The following is a 24,919-nucleotide window of genomic DNA, read 5'->3' as shown; positions in this document are numbered from 1 at the left end:
CCCCTCCCCCCAAAAAAGCTAGCAATAAGCACCCAGTCTTCTCATCACCAGTAAGCCTGCTCTCTTCTTTCTCCTCACTTCTCATTCTTCCTCCTTCCCTTTCCCTTCCTCATCCTCTTCTTCTCCCCTCTAACCTCATCTATCCTTCCCCAGAATCACATTTATGCCACCCTGACATCAAAGATAATGTCAATTAATCGTGATTATCTTGGTTCCACTTCCCCAGTCCTTGGATTACAGGCCTGCACCATCACACCAGGTTTATCCACTCTGTTCTTAAAGAACTTGGAAGGGTGATAGAGATAAGGCTTGATATCAAGTTCATTGATTTCCTCTGACAGCCAAATTGAAGCAAAGAGATAGATTTTTAAAAATCTGACATGAAAAATAAAAAAATAAAATAAAATAAAAATTGGCAGTAAGTGGATGGAACCATCCCTCAACCTGGGGCCTTGCCTAACCTCTGGATATGGTCTCTACAGGTTTTCCCTCTCTTTTGTTAGGCATTTCATCTAATGTTATCCCCCTTGGGTCCTGAGAGCCTCTTGCTTTTCTTGAATCTGGGACTTTCTGGCAGCTACCTCCAGTTCTCTATCCCCAATTGCTACACACCTGTGGTCATTTTCCTGCCTCTCTGTATATAATCTCCATCTCCTCCCATACCTGATCCTGTCCCCATTTTATTCCCTCACCCTGCCTCTTCCACCCAAGTCCTTTCTATCCACTGCCTCCTGTGACTATTTTTGTTCCCCTGTCTAAGAAAGACTGAAGCATCCACACATTGATCTTCCTTCTTAAGCTTCATGTGATCTGTGAGTTGTATCATGGGTATTCCAAGCTTTATGCCTAATATTCACTTACCAGTGAGTACATACCATGTGTGTTCTTTTGTGACTGGGTTGCCTCACTCAGGAGATATTTTCTAGATCCATCCATTTGCCTGCATATATCAAGAAGTCACTGTTTTAATAGCAGAGTAGTATTCCATTGTGTAAATGTACCACATTTTCTGTATCTATTCCTCTAATGAAGGACATCTGGGTTGTTTCCATCTTCTGTCTATTATAAATAAGGCTGCTGTCCCACCTGGGGATCCATCCAATATACAGACACCAAACCCAGACACTATTGCTGATGCCAAGAAGTGCTTACTGACAAGAGCCTGATATAGCTGTCTCCTGAGAGGTTCTTCCAGAGCCTGACTAATACAGACGTGGATGTTCAGAGCCAACCATTGAACTGAGCATGGGGACCTCAATTGAGCAGTTATGGGAAGGACTGAAGGAGCTGAAGGGTTTGAAACCACACAGGAAGGATAACAATATCAACCAACCAGAACCCCCAGAGCTCCCAGGGACTAAACCACTAACCAAAGAGTACACAGGGAGGGACCCATGGCTCCAGCTGCATATATAGCAGAGGATGGCCTGATATGGCATCAATGGGAGGGTAGGCCCTTGGTCCTGTGAAGGCTGATTACCCCAGTGTAGGGGAATGCCAGGACGGTGAGGTGGAGTGAGTGGGTGGGTGGAGGAGCACCCTCATAGAATCAGGGGGGAGGGAGATGTGATAGGGGTTTTGAGGAGGGGAAACCTGGGAAAGAAATAACATTTGAAATGTAAATTAATAAAATATCAAATAAAAAAAATAAAAGCCTCAAAAAAATTAAAAAGGGGGGAGATGGAGAAAAGACTCAGTGGATAAGAGCACCTGCTGCTAATACAAGGAGTGGATTCACTTCCTAGCACCCAAGTCAGGTGGGTCACAAAGGCCAAGACACACCTGAACACTGGCTTTAAGGGACCCCTTTTCTGGCCTCCTTATATACTCAAACTACCCCTCAACTCATTTGATGAAAGACAGACTGAAGTGGAAGAAAAGCAAGAGCTAGATCCCCAGAATTGACTTGAAAAGTGATTTCATAAGAATCACCAAGATGTGTTGAATATACTTAAGGGAGACTTTAGCATCCTGGGGGACAAAAGGTAATTGTGGATGATGAGGACAATGATGATGACATTGATGGTGATGATGATGATGATGGTCACACATTAACAAAACTGTTTTGTATCTGATATTAGAGATAAACCACTTTTGTGTGATTATATGACTATGTCATTATAATTGCATTACTCATTAAGCATTGCTAGCTTTGTGAATACAATAAAGTAAGGAGAGAGGAGCATGGAGGTCATAATACTAGCTGGAAAATTAGCTGCTCCATGTTTGTACCTGGAAGGATTTTTATTCTGCACCTCCCTTACACATTGTTATTTGTTTTGTTCTTGTTTTTTAAATAAAGAATATTTCAAAATTGTTATTTATACTTTATTTCCTTGGATTATAGCTTCAAACTTTATCTTTAAAAAAACTGTCATGTAGGGCTGGAGAGAATGGGATGGCTCACTGAGTAAGGCACTAGCTGTTCCGAAGAACTGAGTTCTGACCACCAGCCTTGTTTTAGGTTCTGTGGGACTCCATGTTTCAAAGTAATAAGGTGGGTAGTGGTAAAGCAGGACACCTGATGTCCTCTTTTGCCCTTGAAATGAACTCACAATTACACATACAACACACACACACATACACGCATGCATGTTTTATGAAAATCACAACTGAGAACAGAAAAAGTGACCAAGTCTACTATGATATGTTTATTCACTTTAGTGGTTCACTTGGAACTTTTTTTTTTTGTTTGTTTGGTTTTTTTTTTTTGTTTTTGTTTTTCGAGACAGGGTTTCTCTGTGTAGCCCTGGCTGTCCTGGCACTCACTTTGTAGACCAGGCTGGCCTCGAACTCAGAAATCCACCTGCCTCTGCCTCCCGAGTGCTGGGATTAAAGGCGTGCGCCACCACGCCCGGCTCACTTGGAACTTTTATGCTTACGTGTTTATGATAGAGAAGGTTACAGCAAAATCAGCTACTAAACACCATTAAACACTACCTTCTGTGAGTGCTGCTATGATGCTAAAAAGCATCTACACAAAATGAGTCATTTCTCCTATGAGCAAGCAGTACTTATCTTACTTAGCAGGGACAGACTAGAGTTTGTTGTCTTTTCTTAGCAGATGGGTCCTCACCCTAGTGCCTCCTCCCCAGGCAGACATTAAACAGGATTTGTTTTCCTTTCTTGGAATATAAAAAAAAAAATTAAAAAATAAACGAAAAATATAAGAATACAATTAATTCAAGCCTGTGAGCTGATAATTCCTGCCAAAGGACACTTTGGAGCAGTTTTCCTCTGAAGATGTATGGGGGACAATCTATTTTTAAATTGAAGAATGGAGGGGACATTCTGGGGACTGTTGAGAATTCTGGCTACTCTATTCACAGAGAATGGGAAAAAAGAAGGCTCCCTTCCATCCATCCGTGAATTGAGACACTGACTGGCTTTGAGGGCACTCCTTGCCTGACTTCCCACACAAAACATTTTAGCTAGGGACACACTCCTCTAACCAGGGTATACATGATCGGTGCTGCATACTTGCAAGAGAATCTGAAACTCACCTTGCATTTATTTAATTTTTCCTGGTTCATGGAATTTCTTAAAATAGAAAACTATTTTATTCTAGATTTAAATAAAGGTCTCTGTAATCTTGGTTGCTCTTAACTGGATAATGAGCATGCCTATGTGTTATTTATGTGTGAGAACTGACTATGAACATCAGAGTGGTGGGCATGTGAACCAAAAATATAAAACTTTAACCGAAAGGATCATGGGAGGCTGATCTGTAGACAAGAAATGTAATTTTACATTTTCTTCCTTTTTAAATACCTGCACGGAACTGATTAACATTTTAATAGCAAAAGCAATAAAAAATAATAATTAAAAGCACATTTAGGATCTGTTCTGTCCCATTTCATTAATTTCTGCTTCTGTCCCCTCCCACCCACAGCCTTGGAGGAAAAGATATATAATTTGTACCTTACCTTTAGCTCCCTCCTCGGGGTACATAATTTCTTTACCTAACCATATCAGTCCCAAGGTCTCATTCCAAGTGTAATTTCTCCTTTATAAAAGGCAGCACTGTTGTTGATTTTATCTTTAGCTGTAAAGTGTGTTATGTCTGATTTGTTTCAGAGTTGTATAATAGGTAAATGTATATGGAAACAATATTTGGTTTGATTTTGACTCCCAAGAAAGTGACAAAGTCTTCTGAAGAGAGTACGCCTTCCTATCCACAAGTTTTGTTTGTTTGTTTGGTTTGTTTGTTTGTTTGTTTGTTTTTGGCTCTGTCTTCTGATGCTTGGCATTTCCTCCTAGCAGAGGGACACCAGTCAGATGAAACCAGGAAGGTGTTGGCTTGCAAGCTGTGATGGTACAGGAGAAGAACAGTTACTTAAGATGAGATCAGGTTCACTTCCAATCCCTGCCCCCAGACTCTCAGTACCATCTAAAGGTCAGTTCTGTTATGAAGAGCAAATTAATAATGCCAGCCTTGAACGAAGCTTGGAGCTTCAGGGCTCCTTGGCCATTTCAAACAGTCCTGTTTTGCTTAACCTTTGTTTGGGATCTTAATTTGACTCCAGGGCAATTACAACCTTTAACTTACTAGCAGAAAAGGAAACACATTGAACATTACCTTAAAAAGACAAAAGAGGGGAGATGCTCCAGCTGGGGCGATATTAAACTACTTCTCACACTCTCCTCTTCCACTCCTTTAACTAGGGGAGGATGAGGACAGATGTGATCTTTACCACACTTCACAATGAACTCCACCAGGGACCTCTCTTCTCCTAATTCCTTTCATACTTAATATCATACGCCATAGAGTTGAGTATTTAAAACTTTATTTTCCTCTTTTCATGTTTTTTAAAAATTAATTAATTAATTAATATCCCAAATGCTGCCCATGCTCCTGGTCCCTCCTTCTCAAAGTCCCTCCCCCAACACCTCCCTTCACCTCTGAGAGAATATTCCCCTCTGTATCCCCCTCACCAGGATCAATTCTCTGCAGGAGATTAGGTTCATCCTCTCTCACTGATGCAGGACAATACAGCCCTCTGCTATATATGTGCAAGGGGCAGAGTCTTGGCTCAGCAGCTGCGTGCTCTTTGGTTAGTGACTCAGTCTTTAAGAACAACCAGGGACATCTTCTGTATATATGCCCAGGAGAGGTATTGCTGGATCCTCCAGTAGTACTATGTCCAATTTTCTGAGGAACCGCCAGACTGATTTCCAGAGTGGTTGTACAAGCTTGCAATCCCACCAACAATGGAGGAGTGTTCCTCTTTCTCCACATCCTCGCCAGCATCTGCTGTCACCTGAATTTTTTTTTTAATTTTTAATATTTTTATTACATATTTTCCTCAATTACATTTCCAATGCTATCCCAAAAGTCCCCCATAGCGCCCCCCACTTCCCTACCCACCCATTCCCATTCTTTTGGCCCTGGCATTCCCCTATATTGGGGCATATAAAGTTTGCAAGTCCAATGGGCCTCTCTTTCCATTGATGGCCGACTAGGCCATCTTTCCATACATATGCAGCTAGAGACAAGAGCTCCGGGGTTCTGGTTAGTACATCATGTTGTTCCAACAATAGGGTTGCAGATCCCTTTAGCTCCTTGGGTACTTTCTCTAGCTTCTCCATTGGGAGCCCTGTGATACATCCAATAGCTGACTGTGAACATCCACTCCTGTGTTTGCTAGGCCCCGGCATCATCTCACAAGAGACAGCTATATTTGGGTCCTTTCAGCAAAATCTTGCTAGTGTATGCAATGGTGTCAGCGTTTAGAAGCTGATTATGGGATGGATCCCTGGATACGGCAGTCTCTAAATGGTCCATCCTTTCATCACAGCTATGAACTTTGTCTCTGTAACTCCTTCCCTGGGTGTTTTGTTCCCAATTCTAAGAAGGGGCACAGTGTCCACACTTTGGTCTTCATTCTTCTTGAGTTTCATGCGTTTAGCAAATTGTATCTTATATCTTGGGTATCCTAAGTTTTGGGCTAATATCCACTTATCAGTGAATACATATTGTGTGAGTTCTTTTGTGATTGTGTTACTTCACTCAAGATGATGCCCTCCAGGTCCATCCATTTGGCTAGGAATTTCATAAATTCATTCTTTTTAATAGCTGAGTAGTACTCCATTGTGTAAATGTACCATAATTTCTGTATCCATTCCTCTGTTGAGGGACATCTGGGTTCTTTCCAGCTTCTGGCTATTATAAATAGGGCTGCTATGAACATAGTGGAGCATGTGTCCTTTTTACCGGTTGGGACATCTTCTGGATATATGCCCAGGAGAGGTATTGCTGGATCCTCTGGTAGTCCTATGTCCAATTTTCTGAGGAACCGGCCAGACTGATTTCCAGAGTGGTTGTACAAGCTTGCAATCCCACCAAAAATGGAGGAGTGTTCCTCTTTCTCCACATCCCCGCCAGCATCTGCTGTCACCTGAATTTTTGATCTTAGCCATTCTGACTGGTGTGAGGTGGAATCTCAGGGTTGTTTTGATTTGCATTTCCCTGATGATTAAGGATGTTGAACATTTTTTCAGGTGTTTCTCTGCCATTCGGTATTCCTCAGGTGAGAATTCTTTGTTCAGTTCTGAGCCCCATTTTTTAATGGGGTTATTTGACTTTCTGGAGTCCACCTTCTTGAGTTCTTTATATATATTGGATATTAGTCCCTTATCTGATTTAGGATAGGTGAAGATCCTTTCCCAATCTGTTGGTGGTTTTTTTGTCTTATTGATGGTGTCTTTAGCCTTGCAGAAGCTTTGTAGTTTCATGAGGTCCGACTTGTCAATTCTCGATCTTACAGCACAAGCCATTACTGTTCTATTCAGGAATTTTTCCCCTGTGCCCATATCTTCAAGGCTTTTCCCCACTTTCTCCTCTATAAGTTTCAGTGTCTCTGGTTTTATGTGAAGTTCCTTGATCCACTTAGACTTGACCTTAGTACAAGGAGATAGGAATGGATCGATTCGCATTCTTCTACATGTTAACAACCAGTTGTGCCAGCACCATTTGTTGAAAATGCTGTCTTTCTTCCACTGGATGTTTTTAGCTCCCTTGTAGAAGATCAAGTGACCTTAGGTGTGTGGGTTCATTTCTGGGTCTTCAATTCTATTCCATTGGTCTATTTGTCTGTCACTATACCAGTACCATGCAGTTTTTATCACAATTGCTCTGTAGTAGAGCTTTAGGTCCGGCATGGTGATTCCACCAGAGGTTCTTTTATCCTTGAGAAGAGTTTTTGCTATACTAGGTTTTTTGTTATTCCAGATGAATTTGGAGATTGCTCTTTCTAATTCGTTGAAGAATTGAGTTGGAATTTTGATGGGCATTGCGTTGAACCTGTAGATTGCTTTTGGCCAGATAGCCATTTTTACAATGTTGATCCTGCCAATCCATGAGCATGGGAGATCTTTCCATCTTCTGAGATCTTCTTTAATTTCTTTCTTCAGAGACTTGAAGTTTTTATCATACAGATCTTTCACTTCCTTAGTTAGAGTCACGCCAAGATATTTTATATTATTTGTGACTATTGAGAAGGGTATTGTTTCCCTAATTTCTTTCTCAGCCTGTTTATTCTTTGTGTAGAGAAAGGCCATTGGCTTGTTTGAGTTAATTTTATATCCAGCTACTTCACTGAAGCTGTTTATCAGGTTTAGGAGTTCTCTGGTGGAATTTTTAGAAGATGTCCCAACCGGTAAGAAGGACACATGCTCCACTATGTTCATAGCAGCCTTATTTATAATAGCCAGAAGCTGGAAAGAACCCAGATGCCCCTCAACAGGGAATGGATACAAAAATGTGGTACATTTACACAATGGAGTACTACTCAGCTATTAAAAAGAATGAATTTATGAAATTCCTAGGCAACCCTGGAGGGCATCATCCTGAGTGAGGTAACACAATCACAAAAGAATTCAAATGATATGTACTCACTAATAAGTGGATATTAGGCCAGAAACTTAGTATACCCGAGATATAAGAGACAATTTGTAAAACACATGAAATTGAAGAAGAACGGAGACCAAAGTGTGGACACTTTGCCCCTTCTTAGAATTGGAAACAATCACCCATGGAAGGAGTTACAGAGACAAAGTTTGGAGCTGAGACAAAAGGATGGACCATCTAGAGACTGCCATATCCAGGGATCCATCCCATAATTAGCCTCCAAACGATGACACCATTGCATACACTAGCAAGATTTTGCTGAAAGGACCCTGATATAGCCGTCTCTTGGGAGACTAGGCCGGGGCCTAGCAAACACAGACGTGGATGCTCATAGTCAGCTATTGGATAGATCACAGGGCCCCCAATGGAGGACCTAGAGACAGTATCCAAGGAGCTATAGAGATCTGCAACCCTGTAGGTGCAACAACATTATGAACTAACCAGTACCCCAGAGTTCTTTACTCTAGCTGCATATGTATCAAAAGATGGGCTAGTAGGCCATCACTGGAAAGAGAGGCCCATTGGACATGCAAACTTTATATGCCTCAGTACAGGGGAACACCAGGGCCAAAAAGTGGGAATGGGTGGGTAGGGAAGTGATGGGGAGGGTATGGGGGACTTTTGGGATAGCATTGGAAATGTAATTGAAGAAAATAAGTAATGAAAAAAATTCAAAAATAAATAAATAAAAGAGCAACCAGGGATCCTGGTTAGTTGACACTATTGTCTTCCTGTGGGGTTCTCATCCCCTTCAGGGCCTTTGAAGGCTCCTTTCATGTTTAAGGAACTGTTATTATTCCCTTAGAGTGTATGTTATTCCACACTCTATGTAGAGTGAAAGTTATTTGATTGCAGTAAGCTACCCAGTATCCCCTCTCTCCATCCCTCCTTTGCTTCCCCCTCCCCCCTCCCCTTTCTCCATCCCTTCTTTTCTACCTTGGCTTATTTCTCCCATCCTCCATTAAGGCAGTGTAGGAAGAAGTCTACCTTAACAATAGCCCAAGTCAAACTCAGACTTCAAAAACTTATGTTTATTTTGAATTGAAAAATGTCTTAAACTCTTCATTTCAAAGGAACTGCAGTTCCCTGCCTTAATGACAATTAATCCTTATGAACGACTACATGTAGCTGCTATTTATTTCTTTAAATTGGACAGATATGGCTACAGAGCTTAAATCGATGGACTAGAACTCACAAACCCTTTCACTGTGTTACTTTGTAAGAAACTCAGAGAAATTATACACAATACAAATTCTATTTTGCAAGTGAACAACATATGCTACATGTAGGAGTTTTAAGGAAGAAGTGAGGATTCTGTGACATCTTGGCCCCGTCACATAATCCCCAATGACACAAATTGACCCCATACTGCTATCATTATTTGATGCTTAAAAATAAATAATAGACTGATTTTAATTCATAAAAGCAATGATTAACGAATGGACTGGTAGGGAGGTCAAGCTACCAGGGCTTCCGTGTTCTCTCATTAGGAATATTCCTTATTAAATTTGGATAATCTGAACTCAATTGAGCTTTATATTGCTCCCTTTTTAAAGATTTTTAAAAGAATTTGGAAATAAATTCTGAAAGTAACTTGAAAGTAACTTGTGGTTTGTTTAAACAATATGAGTGGACACACCAGATACCTCAAATTGTGCTGTGCTTTGAAGACAAGATGAAGGCAGCATCACTCTAGAAACTTTTAACAAACATAGTAGAAGATTACTTTTATACTCTTTTCATATTCAAAAATGAATTGTATAGCCAGAGAAATGGCATAACACTTAAAGAGCAAGTGGTGCAGTAGACTTAACATAGCACCTATTTCAGGCATCTTACAATTACCTGTAACTCCAGTTCCAGGGGATCCAGTGCTCTTCTGTGGCCTCTATGCTTGCCTGTGTGCATGCACTCAGACAAACACACCTAAAACACATACATACATAGTTTTAAAAAATAAGTTAATTAAATTTAATGGTCTGGTGCAATAACAATGTATGTTGGCTAACTAAATCAGAAATATAGGATTACTGAGCTAGTCTGTAAAGAAGGCATGCTTCCACACTTCTTCTTATCCCCTCTTCTCCTCATCTTCCTTGTTCTTTTGGAGACAAGGTCTCATGGAACCCAGGCTGGCCTCCATCTGGCTATATAATTCAGAATGAACTTGAGTTCCTGATCTGCCTGTCTCTACTTCCTAAATTCAGGGATTGCAGGTCTGTGCTACCATGCTCTGTTTATGCAGTGCTATATAGATCAAACTTAAGGCTTCCTGCAAAGCAGACAAGGGCCTTATCCACTTAGCCATGGACCTAGCCCTCTTTCAGCATCCTATATACTGCATGGAGATGCTCCTGAGATGAACTGTCAGGTGCACACTGAGCTTATGTGGATGTGCCTGAATCCCCATGCAGTTGGTAACTGTTTTCCCTCTGGCTTTATATTGGTGACACAAAGCCTTGTTTTTGGCTCTTAATGTGAAAAGCTGAGCAAATGCTTTAGTCTCGATGTTTTGAGAATATTTGGTGTGTATGTTACTACCACACATGAGTATGAAATAGTTTCTGGCTGAGAGCGGGAGGAGTTTCAGTTTAGAGTTAAATATTACATGAAAAAGTTAGCCTGTGAAGAATACGAACTTGCCAGATCTGGTGTCTTATCATGAGTAATTATGCTGATAGTTCTGCTGGCAGAGATTCAGACAACTGTGCATTAACAGAGTTAGTAGGTCGATGAATGGGGAATAAGATCTAGTCATGTGAAATGTGCAGCCACAAAGCCATAATGCAGGTATCACCTTGCATTGAGCCTAAACTAAACAGTATTAACGTCAAGACTCCTATTCTTCCTTTTATACAGAGGTCATCTGGATTCTTCTTTGGCTTCTGTCTGTTGTTTGTTTGTATTTAAGAAAGCTTATGTAGCCCTGGCTGGTTATTAACTTTGATCTGAATCAACTGCTTCCACTTTTAGAGTTCTGTGATTATAGATATGCACACCACACCCAGTTTCTAGGATTCTGGGGATACAGATCTTCACGAGTACTGCGCAAGCACTCTCACTCTCCAACAGAGCTATAGCCCAAGAACCTCACCCGGGAAGGTTTCATTCGTTTGTTTTTGTCTTGTTTTGCTTTTTAGGAAAGATTGCTGAACTATCTAGAACTAGAAGAAATTCTTTGCATTTGTACTTTAAGTGGTGGTACTGACCTTGATTGGAGGAGCCCCAACCTCTAAGAATGGTTCTTTAGCATGTGGCAGATTCTGGAGAGCCTGGGAAATCTGTGAGGGGCCTGCACTGGTTCTGGAGATTTGGGAAAACTGGGATGGGCTGAATAATGTTTATGTCAAGCAAGATTTCAGGCAGTACTGATAGTGTTGGTTTATGGGTCATACCAAGGTAATATTAAGAATGGTCTAGAAAGGTAGAAAACAAAAGGCCTGGAGAACTCAAAGCTGAGAGACACTAGGGCAAGGCTGATGATTGGGTGATAGTGACACCACAGGCACAAGGTAAAGCTTTCAGAAGACCCAGGAAAGGAACCTAGAGTAGCTGGCTGGGGACCACTGTGAGGGAAGGGCAAAATTGCCTCAGCACACCTGAGAGCATGTCAGGTCTGTTTCCCTTGTTTAAAGATATGTTATGTGTTTGTGTATGTCTGTAAATACTAGTACAAGTATCCAAGGAAGCCAAGGGAAGCTCTGAGTTGAGGTTACATTCATTGTGAGCCACCCTGGGTCTTCTATTAGAGCAGCAAGTGCTCTTAAACATTGAGCTGCATCCCCAGGCCCAATGGTATTTCTCACTGGTGTGGTGTGTGGATTCTCAGCTGCCCTTCCTTGGTCAGAGAAGATAATCGGGAAAAATCAAATCAGATCCACTCCTATCTGTGAAACTGATTCTATGTAGTTTTTTTCTTTAAGATTTAGTTTTCCCCAGGGTCCAGATTAATGGAGACTGCTGGTCTTCCTACAGTGTTGCCCTCCTCCTCAGGTTCTTCCAGATTTCCCCTAATTCAAACACAGGGCTCAGCAGCTTCTGTCCATTGGTTGGGTGAAAATATCTTCATCTGACTCTTTCAGCTGCTTATTGGGTCTTTCGGAGAGCAGTAATGATTGGTCCCTTTTTGTGAGCACTCCATAGTCTCAGTAATAGTGTCAGGCCTTGGCACTTCTCCTTGAGCTGGATCCCACTTTGGGCTTGTTGCTGGACCTTCTTTTCCTCAGGCTACTCTCCATTTCCATCCCTGCAGTTCTTTCAGACAGAAACAATCATGGGTCAGAGTTTTGACTGTAGGTTGGCAACCCCATCCATAACTTGATGCCCTGTCCTTCTGCTGGAGGTGGCTCAACAAGTTCCCTCTCCCCAGTGTAGGGCATCTCATTTAAAGTTCCTCTCTTTGAGTACTGAGAGTCTCTCACCTCCCAGGTCTCTGGTGCATTCTGGAGGGTTCCCCCAACCTTCTACCTCCTGAGATCTCATGTTTCCATTTATACTGCTGGCCTCAGAGATTTCAGTCCTTTTCCCCCCACCCAATACCCAAACATGTTCCTCTCTCTCTGCCCCCCCTCACCTCCTTCCCCTTCCCGGTCCTTCCCTCCCCCCTTGTGTCTACTTTCTTCTCCCTCTGAGTGGGACTGAGACACCCTCACTTGGGCCCTTTAGCTGTTGATCTTTTTGAGTTCTGTGGGCTGTATCTTGGGTATTCAGCACTTATTCTTTTTAATTTTTTCTTTTGCTTTTCATTTTTTGGCTAATATCCACTTATTAGTGAGTACATACCATGCATGTCCTTTTGGATCTGAGTTACTTCACTCAGGATGGTATTTTCTAGTTCCATCCATTTGCCTGAAAAACTCAGGATTTCCTCATTTTTAATAGCTGAGTAGTATTCCATTGTGTAAATGAACCACACTTTCTGTATCTATTCTTCTGTTGTGGGACATCTGGGTTGATTCCAGCAACTGGCTCTTACAAGTAAGGCCACTGTGAACATAATGGAACATGTGCCCCTGTGGTATGGTGGGGCATCTTTTGGGTATATTCCCAAGAGTGGTATAGTTGGGTCTTCAGGTAGATCTATTTCCAATTTTCAGAGGAACCTCCAGATTGATTTCCAGAGTGGTTGTACCAGTTTGCAATCCCACCAGAAATGGAGGAGTGTTCCTCTTTCTCCACATCCTTGACAACATGTGCTGTCCTGTGAGGTTTTAATCTTAGCCATTCTGATTGGTGTAAGGTGGAATCTCAGGTTCATTTTGATTTGCATTTCTGTGATCACCTAGGACTCTGAACATTTCTTTAGGTATTTCTCAGTCATTCAAGATTCCTCTATTGTGAATTCTTGGCTTAGTTCTATATGCCATTTTTTGATTGACTTGTATGGGTTTTTGGTGGTTAGCTTCTTGAGTTATTTATATATTTTGGATATTAGCCCTCTATCAAATGTGGGACTAGTGGAATTTTTTTCCCAATCTAGAAGTTGCCAGTTTGTCTTATGCTATGTCTCTTGCCTTACAGAAGCTTTCCGGTTTTATGAGTTCCCATTTATTAATTCTTGATCTTGGAGAGAGAGAGCCATTGGCATTCTGTTCAGGATAGTTCCCCCTGTGCCAATGAGTTCAAGGCTCTTCCCCACTTTTTCTTCTATTAGATTCAGTGGATCAGGTTTTATGTTGAGGTTCTTTATCCACTTGGACTTGAGCTTTGTGCAAAGTAACAAATATGGATCTATTTCTATTTTTCTACATATTGACAGCCAGTTAGACCAGCATCAGTTGTTGAAGATGCTTTTGTTTTTCCATTGTATATATTTGGCTACTTTGTCAAAGATCAAGTACCTGTAAGTGTGTGGTATTATTTCTGGGTCTTCAATTCTATTCCATTGATCAACCTGTCTGTCTCTGTATAAATACCATGTAGTTTTTATCACTGTTGCTCTGTAGTAAATCTTGAGGTCAGGGATAGTGATTCCCCCAGCCATTCTTTTATTGTTAAGTATTGTTTTCACTATTCTGTTTGTTTTTTGTTTTTGGTTTTTTTGTTTGTTTTGTTTTTTGTTTTTTGTGTGTTTTTTTGTTGTTTGTTTGTTTTGTGTGTGTGTTTTTTGTTGGTTGTTTGTTTTGCCTTTTGAGATGAATTTGAGAATTGCTCTTTCCATGTCTTTGAAGAATTGTGTTGGATTCCAGCGATCTCTCAGATACTGGAATACCAACCAGGCAGCATACACCAGCTGATATGAGGCCCCCATAACATACACAGCAGAGGACTGTTGGGTCTGGGTTTAGTCAGAGAAGATGCACCTAACCCTCAAGAGACTGGAGGCCCCAAGGAGTTTAGAGGTTTGGTGTGGTGGAGGTGAGAGGTATGGACATCCTCATGGAGACAGGAGGACAGGGAGGAGGGATGGGTTGTGGAACAGTCAGAGGATGGACTGGGAGGGGAATAAAATCTGGAGTTTAAAATAAATAAATAAATAAATAAATAAATAAATAAATAAATAGATAGAAAGAAAGAAAATGAAATTTAGTTTCCTCCCTTGTTTATTGATTGATTGATTGATTGATTGATTTGGATTGGTCATCTGCTATCTAGCTCTGGCTATCTGTGTACTTACAAAATCCTAAACGAGACTACCAACAGCTGCTGGTCTCTAAGTGCTATATTTTTGAAGAAAATCAGGCCTGCCTCTGCAGGGGTGTTTAACCTTTTCATTTGTTAAATCTTTTTTAAAAATAAAAACAAATATTTTTAATACAATGCATTTTCACACATAATATTTTCATCAACAGAGTTCATATACAAATTTTAAATTTGGTTATAAAAATTGCAAAAATGTCATCTTATTGCTTTTGGCTAGACTTTATTTCTTTATTCTTGTGCTACAGCTTGAAAACATGTGGCTAGTTTTTCTAGTAGGCTACATTCTCACCTTTCGATTTAACAGTTTTTATCTTTTTGTTATACAGATTTATTTATTTATTTTTGTTTCTCAGTGTGTGTGTGTGTGTGTTTTGTGTTGTGTGTGTGTGTGTTGTCTGTATGTGTGTGTACATGCATGCTGTGCACACATGAGGATTCATGCTTACATGTGTTACACAATGCACATATGTAAGTCATAATAATGCCCAGGAATAGGTTGTCTGCTTCTGTCTTCTGGATCCCAGGGATTGAACTCACAAAGTCAAACCTGACAATAAGTGCCTTTATCTAGGGAGCCATCCACTAACCCTTGAAACTTCTAGCTGTGAGTTCAGTTCCCTGTAGCACACACAAAAAGTTGCAGTTTTATAGAAATATTTAATGAGATGCCAATATTAGTAGATGTAATCTATAATCCAGGCAGGGCAATCTCCTTCAGTGGGAAAAGGAGCTTGCTGCTGAGTTCCATCTCCAGGATACACAAGGGCTAAAGGGAGAACTGACTCCTGACCCCTGCAGGATGGATGTTCTCTGCCCTTCATACCACATCATGACATCTGTGTCCATGTACACACATAGTGTAAAAGAAGAAATCAAGTCCATAGTTGTCCTCTGACCTTCACACTTGAGCTATTATGAACACACACACACAGTTACACACACACACACACACACAAATAAATGCTTTTTAATAAACATTAAGTCTTCAGTCCTGTACATTTTGGGATTTATTTAAACATTATTTCATTTTCTCTTTAGTTATGAGTCTAGTCTAACAAAATTATGTCCATCATTTTCTTTCCAAAGAACCATACAAGCCAGTGAACTTTCTAAACATACAGATAGTAGCTTTATATAGACTCCATTTAAAAGGAACTTCACTGACTTATACCTCTGGATATGGATTGGCTTCAAGTCCTGCACTATCCCAAAGCTTTGGCCACCATGTTTCCATACATGTTGACTGTGCAAAATGGTTACCTCATGCCAATTTGAAGAAACTAGGGATATTCCTCATTTCCTACAGCAGGGTTTGTAGCTTTGCAGGTAGCCTAGTATTTGGCAAACTGTTCAGTATGCGCTATGCTGATTGGACAGTTGTCATATTTTAATGTCTTCCCCAGTGCATCTTGTGTAATGCACTCAAACTCTGAAGCCTACAACCACTCCAGACATTTTGTGAAATGGTACAGAGTATTCCTTTGGGAAATTTGCCTAACTGTCAGAGTCTTGTATGTTGAGGTTTTTCAAGCTAGATCTAGGTAGACAATTTCTAACTATACCTTATAAATATTCTCAATGAATTGAGGTATATGGCAGCTACTATGCTGATTCTATGATATGAATCAATATAGAAAATCTAAAATTAGTTTTATTGTATTTATTTATTCATTGTTTTTATTAGAACCTGTGTGTGCTCGCACATGTTCACATGGGCTTTTTTTTCTTTTTTTTTTCTGTTCATCTGTTTGTCCCTCTGTCTGTCCATGTTCCCTGATGTGTGTTTGAGGTTCAGAGGAGAACTTTCTGAAGTTGATTATTTTCGATTTTCTTAATGATATTTTCAGCTTGTTCAGTAAAGCAATATATTATTATGAAAATTGTTCTTCAATTTTAAGAGACTGAGGACTTTTTCTGGCCTTTCTAGTCACAGTTAATACACCTTGAGATCACAGGAGACTTCTGATTGCTGTATATGCAGATAGTTTATTTAACCTGCTTTTACCAGAACAGAGGGAAAAACATTTTTGCTATGGTGAATTTCCTATGTAATCAACTCTTACAAACTAAGCTAATGCATAGCTCAAATCTAAGATGTGTGCTCTTCCATGCCCTATGATGCAGAAAGCAATGTATGTGTATGTGTGTGTTAGGATAATCATTGGTTAAAAACATAAAATAGAGGCTGAAAGCATCTTATCAAATGAACACGTTGAATGTAACATACAGACATTTCTGGATGTGTGTTTGTAATGTTTGTAATACTGTTTGCTGCCTGGGTTCATTAGAGTCCAGCTGTAGTCAGCGACTTAATTCCTTGCAAAGTTCTGTTACTAATGCTGCAAATTATTCCATTCCTTCTCTGTGTGACACTTACTGTGCTGTTCAATGAAGACAGAGCAAATCCCTTTGGTAGGGACATACACAGAGACACGGAGACAGATAGACTCAGAAAAGAGCCTTCAGATAGGAACAGATTCAGACTCATGTAATAGACAGAAGGCAGGGACAATGGAAGACACAGGAAAAGTAAAATAAAGTATCCAAATCTCAGCTTGCTCTTAGTTGACCAGCACCAGAAAGGGCTTGGATTTCTTTCCTTAATGTGACACCAAAGCAATATTAGTGATTCTGAGTTTATCACTAATATATTCAAACCAACTGCATTTTGGTGCTCCAAGTAAGGGATCTCAAATGTGTTAAATCTATGTAATTCAGTATAAATGTCCTTGGACTACTTGTGATCAAATCATCCTTGAATCTATTTGCAGTTGAAAATGCGAACAGCATGAATATAATAGAAACAATTCATATCAAAATAATTCAAAATATTCAGCTACTCTAGAGGGGATGAGTTGGGACAATCTGTTGCCCCATTTGAAATGATTTGGAGTTTTATTGGGTTGGTTTGTAGGAAATGCCATGTTTGCATTTGCAGAATTAAGCACGCAGGAAGGTTAATGGAGCACTAAAGTAAATACAGAGAAGAGATAAAAGGCAAGGAGTTTTGTCTTAGGACAGCTGGTGACTGTTCGGAACCAGGCTGAAGAGCCAGCGAGATAAATGTTTCAGTCTTTAAGATGCAAGTAGTAGAATATCTGTTTAAGCAAGAATAATGATGTTAAAAGGAATTCCTCTATTTTCTCAAAAATGTGATTAAAGAAAATGCTTTTAAAGATTTATTTTTGTATGTGTGTGTTTGTGTGTGTGTACACAGGTGGGTATGTGTGCATGTGTATTTTATGTGGGTGTACATGCATACAGAGGACAGAGGTAAATATCTATTGTCATTCCTAAAATATAAAGTTTACTTTGTTTCCTTGAGAAAGAATCACTTGCTGTCCTGTGACTCAATGGTTTAGCCAGATGAGCTGGTGAGCAAGCCCCAACCTGTCTCCCCGTTTCCAAAATGGAGATTGTAAGAGTATACCTCTACACATAGCTTATCTTATATTACATGAATACACAGGATCAAATGCAGATCTTCAGTATTCTTGCTTCAAGAGAAATTCTTTACCAACTGAACCATCTCTCCCACCTTATCCATTGGTTAAGCATTTGTCAATTCTGAGGATATTTGCTAGTTTACATTCATAACAGTGACCACTCCTATCACTGGCTTCTTAGGCTCATTCAGGCATCATCACAGAAAGTTACCCATCATCATTATAACTCTTTCTCAGTAGATTAATGATTCCCAAATTTTCTAATGCGGAGAATCTTAAATACACTTCCCCATGTTGTGGTGATCCCCAATCATAAAATGATTTCTTTGCTACTTCATAACTGTAATTTTGACACTGTTAGGAACTGTAATATAAGTATCTGATATGCAGAATATCTGATATGTAACCCCAAAGGTGTCATGCCACGGGTTGAGAACCACTGCAGTAGATAGCCTCTGAAAAGTCTGTGTGAACACTCCACTCGAGGGAAGGTTTTGTCATTTGTCATCATCTTTAGTTTATGTTAGATATTCTAAAATGAATGATGTATAAATAGATCACTTAATATAGTAAAAATGAATAAAAATTCTCATATGCATAATAGAAAGAGAGATACTGGAGAATAAGCATGGATTAAGGCTAGGGAGGTAGCTCAGTATCAGTATTCAGCAACAAGCATGAGGTCCTGGGTTCAGATTCATAGCACACATGTAAAAAGTAGAATACATTGTCTTAAACCTGTGACTTGGGAGACAAAGCCAAGAGGATGACTGAAGCTTATATCCACCAACGTAAAAAAGAAAGGAAAAGAAAAGAAGAGAAGAGAAGAGAAAAGGAAAGAAAAAAGAAAAGAAATCGCCAATACAAGGCTCAGTGAGAAACCCTGTCTAAAAATAATGAGAAGAGAAATAACAGACTGAGACACATTTGATGACCTGCTTTGGCCTCTGCATTTACATGTTGGAGGCATGCGAATCAACCATGCAAACATATGCATCGCAAATACATGTACAGCATACTCACACTAACACACACATACACACACACACACACACACAAAACAAGCATAATTTGAAAAGAGGTATATGGAAAGTCACTGTAGTTTTCCATCAAAATGAAAGACAAAGTTACTATTTTTAGGGTGGTTATCATGAAAAAGGGAACAACTAACCACACATCATGTTCTGTGAGTTGATTTCTCTTGGTCTCAGCTGTAAATACCGAGTGTGTTTATGACTGAATTCAAGTTTATAATCACAATGATCACTCAGAAACAGTGTTGATGGGATATATTTAAAGATCTCTCTCTCTCTCACTCTCTCTGTGTGTGTGTGTGTGTGTGAGAGAGAGAGAGAGAGAGAGAGAGAGAGAGAGAGAGAGAGATCTATATGAATATGTGCATATAGTGCAGGTGACCTCAGAATCCAGAAGAGAGCATTGTAGCTCCTGGAACTGGAGTCACAGATGGTTGCAAACTGCCTAAGTAGGTGCTGGGAACAGAACTGGGGTCGTTTAGAAAAGCATTAACTACTCTTAAACACTGAGCTATCTCTCCAGTTCCAAGTTCCATGTCATAAAATTACTTTATTGAAAAGCTGGGGTTCATTTGAACTTTGTATTCCAGACTTTGAAGAATGAAGCTTGTACATTTCCAGGCAGCAGGGTGGAACAGTTGAAAAGCAAGCAGCTCAACTATGGGCATTGTGAAAAGTGTTCATTTTTGCCCTTTCCCATCAATCTTACCTCCCTGCCAATATCTGCACACTGTCCAGTGAGAGAATATTTTTAGTCATTGAAATAGAAAAAAAATCATTTAATTTAGCTACTAAATTGTGTTTGTTTTTAATGAATGGTGGGAAAACTATTTGAAATAAACCTGCTTTGTTGAAAAAAAATGTGCACTCTTTGATGGTAAAGTATACTGTTTATCATTTTGTTGTTTCCAATCTTTTCCTCATACATTTTGAGCAGCAGCTGACTGTTCTTCAAGGATTCAGTTCTTTGTGTTATCTTCCATTGTAGTGATTAGAAATGCAGGTTGACATTGTTGTTCCAAAGCACTTTGGCAGAGTCCTTTACCTAGAGTTAATGAATTGGAGCTTCATTTACACCAAGACAGCATGTATAAAATTATGTTACCTTCTCTGGTAAAGAAAATAGATTGTACTCCTTAAAATATATCCATCCATTTATAATCCATGCACCTTTGAATAATTAAAGAAGTTGCTGAAGAGAAAACTGATTCTAATCAGCTTTCAAACTGTGATCATGCCTGTGCTGAATCTTTCTTTTAAGGACGTATTTCTCCTGGAGCATGTTATAATTACAAACCTCCTTCTCTGTCTCTGCAGGAACTGGGAAGTAACAGCCCTCCACAAAGAAACTGGAAGGGAATCGCCATTGCCCTGCTGGTGATCTTGGTAGTATGTTCACTCATCACAATGTCTGTCATCCTGTTAACACCAGGTAATCCATTTCGGTTCCTCTCTTTGCGTGGTGTTATGGTAGATATGTTCATGATGCCTTACAAAGGTAGTTGTTTGTGATTTCTTTGGGCAGACTAATACAGGCTGGATTTTTTAAAGTACAATTAGACTATTTGCCTAATGACATGGTGATATTTGTGGCTTCAATATTTTGTGGGCATTTAGGGTGAAGCTGGAACCTAAAACATGTAAAAGAAGGATGCTAAGGAGATTCGTGGTCTCCATAACTATTTAAAGATATATTTTTCTCTTTAACAAATGTCTATGTCATGTGATTCATTTTTGCACTCCACAAGTTATAGTAATTTTATTAGGAATCATCCCAAACTAGGAATGAATCCATATATCCTTCGAGTAGCTAATGCTTGAACAAATATGTAATAAAACAGTATTCCACAGAGAAATGAGTAAATGCTCAATGTACACAAAAATCTTCAAAATGATAGGGATGCATGAAGCCAAGTGCAAGAAACCAAACCCAAAATTCTATTCATTATACATAAGCATTTATACAAATGTCACTTATATGGCATTCTCAAAAAGAAAGGGCACCTGTAGTTCAAAAATGGGGCCTTGCAACTGTAGTTCAGTTAGAAGGGTGCTCAACCAGTATGTATGAGACCCTGGATCCTACATCCAGCACTATGTAAATGGAGAGTGATGGTGCAGAGCCTTATTCCTTGCAGCTGAGTTTAGATGTGCAAAAGTCAGAAGTACGCAATTATTCGTAGCTATATAAGCTGTTGCCAGCCCAAGATACATAAGACCCCAAAGGAGCAAACTCTTATGAGTAAGGGTCACTTTGAATCTGGTGACAAAATTGTCCTGAGTGTTGAGTGAGTTGGTTCTGTGGTCCTTGGAAATGCAGTGACTGGAGTAATAGTCCCTTTTGGCTTTTGTTGTGGCTGGAAAAGGAGAGCATGCCATGTGGAACTGTACTTCTGTGTATGCTAACCTGATATATGGACATGGAGGATCTGAGAGGAGGAGTAGAGATCATATATATATATATATATATATATATATATAGAGAGAGAGAGAGAGAGAGAGAGAGAGAGATCAGAATGTGGAGATCTTTTCCCTTTGTCTCTTCTTCCAGTGTTGTTACTGGTATCTTGACACCTTAAGACTGATGGGAAAGCAGTAAAGGAGAGGCTCCACAGAAAGTGTTGTGGGAATTATCACTGTCCAGGAGATTGTATTTTATCTCTGATTTCTTCAATACCCTTTCTCTTTTCTTCCCTCCCCTTTGGCTCTCTTCTTTCCTTTCTTAGTCTCTCTAGAGCATAAATAAAATTTATTTATTTTTAGTAGTTTACATGTTCCGAAATCAATACTTTTACAAACATAGAATATTTCAATGAGTATTGCCTCAATGATAATTTTTGGACAGGGTTCTTTACATAATCTTATGTGGGAATTTTCATGCACTTAGTTTACCCATGGGATTACTTTAATCCCTAGGAGTTACACTATGCTCTAGTAGGGGTTAAAAAGTGAGGCAGAAGTAACAGGCACCCCAAGCCATCTTCCAGAAAAGCACAAAACCAGCATACTTCTGTAGCCCACCTGGGTATCTTCTGCAAAGACAAGATGCCCAGGTGTGCTTAGTGTTATGCAAATGTATTCATTTCTGGAATAAATCTAGGTCCTTAAGTACATAGACTGTCATTAGATGTCTTCTTCTATTTTCCTCCTTGTTAGTGAGGCAAGACCTTTCCATTGAGTCCATAGTTTACCTTAACAAAATTGTGACCTGTTGCTAAGCATGTTGCATTTAAACACATCAGCTCCCCTGCCACCAACTACACCATTATCTAATCCCTGTAAAGACAGTGAACTCATTTCCCATTAAACAAATGTGATTAACAGGAGCTCCATTTCAGAGTCATTTACTCATGTAATTATAGTGACTAATTACACAAATGACAGTTATCAATCACTCCAATGGGCCACTTGGTGAAATATTCCATCTTTTAAAAATATTGACTTCCAAAATATGTAAACTAGCAAAAATAAATAGTTGATAGTTTTCTATTTATCTTCTGGAGAGACTGAGAAAGGAAGGAAGGTAGCCAATGAGGGAGGGAAGAAGAGAGAAAGGTAACTGAAGAAATAAGAAAGAAATCCCGATTTCCTGGAAAGAGCTGGCTCACCCAGCTTGCTCCGTGGAGCCTCCCCCCACAGCCTCATTCGTGCATCTGTGGTTTGGAGTAATTGAGCAATGTGATGGCATTAATAAGTGACTGTAGCATGCCAAGAAGCTCAGCTCCAGGAAGATGAGCTTCTGTTCAGATGGTGTTTCGCTTAAACATAAGAATTTGAGCATAATTACAAAAAATGAACCATTTGCTTTTGCTATCTTGAATGCATGCCTATCCCCCAGATGCAGAAAAAGAAGGCCTGGTTCCAGAATTTCTGTGCTTCTTTTGAATTCACCCATTCAATGCGATTCTACCACCTCTCCCTCTGTGGCTCACTCAGGATTTTTTCTAACTTAGTGATTGTAATACATATATGCATTAAAATGGGAATCATTAGAATGGCTTGCACAGTATGGTTCAGGAAGTCAAAATGGCTGTATGACATTGGAAAGGTCCAATTGGGTAGTTACTCAGTTCCAATCTGGTGTTGAAGGCCTGGATTATTTCTGGATAACTGCTAGTTTTCAATCTATATTGGATGCCCAAAAATGCTGGTTCTAATATAAGTAAAAGAAGGTTGCAGAAATAGGATGTGTGAGCTTACAGGATGGGGAGAAGGTAAGCCCTGGGCTCAACTGAAAGTTCCTACTCATAGATAAGATGACAAATGGAAGAAGATGTCTGATGTTCGTGTATGGCATCCACACATTTATGTGTACATGTGTGGTTACATACATGGAAACATGAATGTGTATGTATGTATCCCCAATACAACATACACAGGAAAATATTTGGTAGGTAAATGTGAAGATTAAACCATAGTATAGATATTCTGGTATTGGCTGCCACTCCTACTCTTTTAAAATATAAATATATAATCTTCTCTTCCTGTTACACAAACACATGAGTCTAGAAATTCTCCCATCCCCAGTCCAAATACTGAATTGCGTATGACATTAACTATACAACTGAAATCAACAGTTACGGTTTTAATTTATAATTTTTCAAGTGTATTTCACTTGGAAAGGGAGAGATGACAGAAGGAGATAACAAAACAAGATGGCATAGTGGTGGAGTGGAAGAAACAGAAAGAAAGAGAGAGACAAAGACACAGAGACAGAGATTTATACAGAAAAACAGAGAGATAGAGAAACAGAGATACAGAGGCAGACAGATACACAGAGAGATGACAGTGATAACAGAGATGTGTGTGTGTGTGTGTGTGTGTGTGTGTGAGAGAGAGAGAGAGAGAGAGAGAGAGAGAGAGAGAGAGAGAGTTGTCAAGGAAAGAGTCTGTTGACAGAGACAGAGGCAGACATAGGGTTTTTCTGGGCTATGAAATGATTCTTTGCTTTTGTAACTATCATAAAAAATGGCTGTTGCATGACATAGTAAGAATAACAGCAGCTATAGTAATGGTGACCAGTCTACTGACATACAAATCTAGTTTACACACACTCTCTTTGTGTTGTTTCCACTGAGAAAAAAGTACCATTTAGGTTTTGATGAGTGAAAGCACACAAGAGACTATCTAGTCTGAGAAATGATTCAGAAGCTGCTCTTCTCAAAATAGCCTCCGAGCCTGTGGGTAAGTGCTGAGGAATGCAAGCCTATATCTAGAAGAACACATGTTCATTGTAATTTTGGCTTGATTGCATATTTTATTACAGAGGTAATTTCAGACAGGTGCCTGAGTTGCCAGCTTGTAGGAATTCCTGTGCCTTGTGAAGAGAAGGCTTAATTGTTTTCGAAGACTGAGTTAACCAATCAAGTATCCCCTTTAATAAGTAACAGTTCTGAAAAGAAAAATCCTTTCTCCATATTTAATTGAAAAGTTAAATACATAGGTATATTAACCAAACATACATATGTTTTAGCTTGTACTAGTTTTAAGAAATAAGTACTGGGTTTGCATGCCTTTGATCTCAGCATTTGGAGGGCAGAGAAAGGATCAATGAGTGTGAGGCCAGCTGAGGAGTTGCAGGGAGAGGGAATTTCAAGATAGCCAAGACTGTCCAACATAGACAGATCCTGTCTTAAAATAAATGAACAAACAAAAACCCAAATGTAGAACAAAGGAGGAGGAGCAAGAGGAGAGGGAAGAGAGAAATTGAGGAGGAGGAGGAGGAGGAAGAAAGAAGAAGGAAGAAGGAAGAAGGAGGAGAAGGAGAAGGAGAAGGAGAAGGAGAAGGAGAAGGAGAAGGAGAAGGAGAAGGAGAAGGAGAAGGAGAAGGAGAAGGAGAAGGAGAAGGAGAAGGAGAAGGAGAAGGAGAAGGAGAAGGAGAAGGAGAA

General features: G+C 39.7%; 1 protein-coding gene across 3 annotated transcripts in view; it reads left to right on the top strand.

Moving 5' to 3' along the window:
- Nucleotides 1–24,919, top strand: part of Dpp10 (dipeptidyl peptidase like 10) — a 1,511,806-nt gene that overhangs the window by 936,784 nt on the left and 550,103 nt on the right. For all 3 annotated transcript variants that reach the window (XM_021165015.3, XM_021164934.3, XM_029476885.2), the window contains exon 2: nt 20,349–20,463. In XM_021165015.3, coding sequence (XP_021020674.1) covers nt 20,349–20,463 — 115 coding nt within the window. The remainder of the gene's footprint in view (nt 1–20,348; nt 20,464–24,919) is intronic.

This window comes from Mus caroli, unplaced genomic scaffold (genome assembly GCF_978045245.1).
Source record: "Mus caroli unplaced genomic scaffold, Mus_caroli_1 scaffold_1, whole genome shotgun sequence".
Classification (NCBI taxonomy): domain Eukaryota; kingdom Metazoa; phylum Chordata; class Mammalia; order Rodentia; family Muridae; genus Mus; species Mus caroli.
This window is presented reverse-complemented; position numbering and strand designations above follow the sequence as displayed.